The sequence below is a fragment of the Sinocyclocheilus anshuiensis genome, unplaced genomic scaffold (genome assembly GCF_001515605.1).
Source record: "Sinocyclocheilus anshuiensis isolate Anshui unplaced genomic scaffold, SAMN03320099.WGS_v1.1 scaffold961, whole genome shotgun sequence".
Lineage (NCBI taxonomy): Eukaryota > Metazoa > Chordata > Actinopteri > Cypriniformes > Cyprinidae > Sinocyclocheilus > Sinocyclocheilus anshuiensis.
Genome location: NW_015557049.1, coordinates 1,088,629 through 1,090,186, shown reverse-complemented (window position 1 = coordinate 1,090,186; position 1,558 = coordinate 1,088,629). Strand labels below are relative to the sequence as shown.

Below are 1,558 nucleotides of genomic sequence, written 5' to 3'. Positions count from 1 at the left end.
GGGGCATATAGGACCTACAATAATGTACAGTATTTGAAAAATAATGTGTTTTTTGAACATTAAAGCATGTCAACATATTCTGTTACACCAAATACACAAAATAATGATCTTTAAAAAAGCATCATATGACCCCTTTAATCAAGTCCCCATAGGGGAATTGTCCTGAGCAGTGGTTTGCTAATGCGGTATCCTCCAGCACTGCAGGTGGCGCCAATGAGCTCAGTTCACTGCCATTGAATCAATACAAGAAAAAGAGCAAACGTCGCTTTGTTTTGACGCAGATGTGTGCGTGACATTGGTGTGGAGTTAATGATCTGAGCAGGTATTTAATAACGTTATTTATTTACACTACTTAATATCACTTTTCAAGAACATTTTGACCAATGTAAAGAGTTCACCTGCTTCTATTGCTTGCTGTCACCGATAACCTGAAGCAGTGAAATAACTTGAGAATTGTCCATAATATACTCGTTATTATTAGAGAAAAAGTTTCTAAAATTGTTATTATTATTACTTTTAATTTTGGCTTGTTTTAATGTCAGGTCAGGATGGCTCTGTCGTTGTCCGGGGTGATTTTGCCCAAACTGATACAGCAGAGGGCTTTCAGGTGAACAATATATACTTTTATATCAGCACATAAGACATGATAAATGAATGATTAAGAAAACAAATCTAAAATCATTCATCTAAACCTGTTTTTGTTTAAAAGTGTTGCCTTGTTGTCATTTAGCCATTGTAATTATCTCACATGTTGTCCACAAATACCATATATTATCATCTCACTGCAGTGTCTCATCAGCTGTGGCAGCTGTTCAGAAGTTAACACGCGTGAGGGTGGTCGACAACAGTGCTCTTGGAAATGCCCATCACCACCGTCCACCAAAAGTCATTCACGTATACACCAAGAATGGAATCGGTAAAGTGGGAGACAGAGTCTTACTGGCCATTAAAGGACAGAAGAAAAAAGCTCTCATAGTGGGTCACAAGATGCCTGGAGCTCGAATGACCCCACGCTTCGACTCAAATAACGTGGTTTTGATTGAAGAGAATGGAAACCCCACAGGAACGAGAATAAAAGCTCCTATACCAACACATCTGCGCAAAATGGAGGGGGAATATTCTAAACTGTTAGCCATCGCTCAGCGATTTGTTTAAAATGGTGTTTCTGTATTCTGGGAGGACAAATCCTAAAATATGTCTCCTGTATTTAACTATCTTTGTAAATATATATAAAAAAAACATGTTCATGCCATTCAGGAAATTAGCTTTCATGGTTACTTGTGGAATAATTTGTAATAAAATATATGGATGAAACTTAATTTGCTATAGTTATTACTTATAATTTTGTAGAGAATGTTATATTATCAACTGGGTTACAGTGTGCAATTTGTAGTAAAAATAACTTTATAGTATTCTCAACCATTTATGTATAGAAGCTTTTTTCCACCATGGGATAAAAAAACAAAAAGGTAATTTCAACTTTTTATTTCACAATTCAGACTTTTTTTCCTTGAAATTCTGAGCTTATATCTCACAGTTCAGACTGCTTCTCAGAATT

The 1,558-nt window shown here is 35.8% G+C and overlaps 1 protein-coding gene across 1 annotated transcript; it reads left to right on the top strand.

The window, feature by feature from the left end:
- The first annotated feature begins 226 nt into the window (after positions 1-226).
- LOC107676385 (39S ribosomal protein L14, mitochondrial-like) lies at positions 227-1,307 on the top strand. The gene is made up of 3 exons (XM_016470919.1): positions 227-322; positions 543-607; positions 789-1,307. Exons 2-3 carry the CDS (start codon positions 549-551, stop codon positions 1,153-1,155), a joined length of 426 nt encoding a protein of 141 aa, XP_016326405.1. The 5' UTR covers positions 227-322; positions 543-548; the 3' UTR covers positions 1,156-1,307.
- Positions 1,308-1,558: the final 251 nt, after the last annotated feature.

Excerpts from the sequence above, each read along its gene's own strand:
- LOC107676385 (XM_016470919.1), top strand. The coding sequence starts at position 549 with ATGGCTCTGTCGTTGTCCGGGGTGATTTTGCCCAAACTGATACAGCAG. Across the intron at positions 608-788 it reads ATACAGCAGAGGGCTTTCAG|TGTCTCATCAGCTGTGGCAG; the intron begins GTGAACAATATA and ends ATCTCACTGCAG.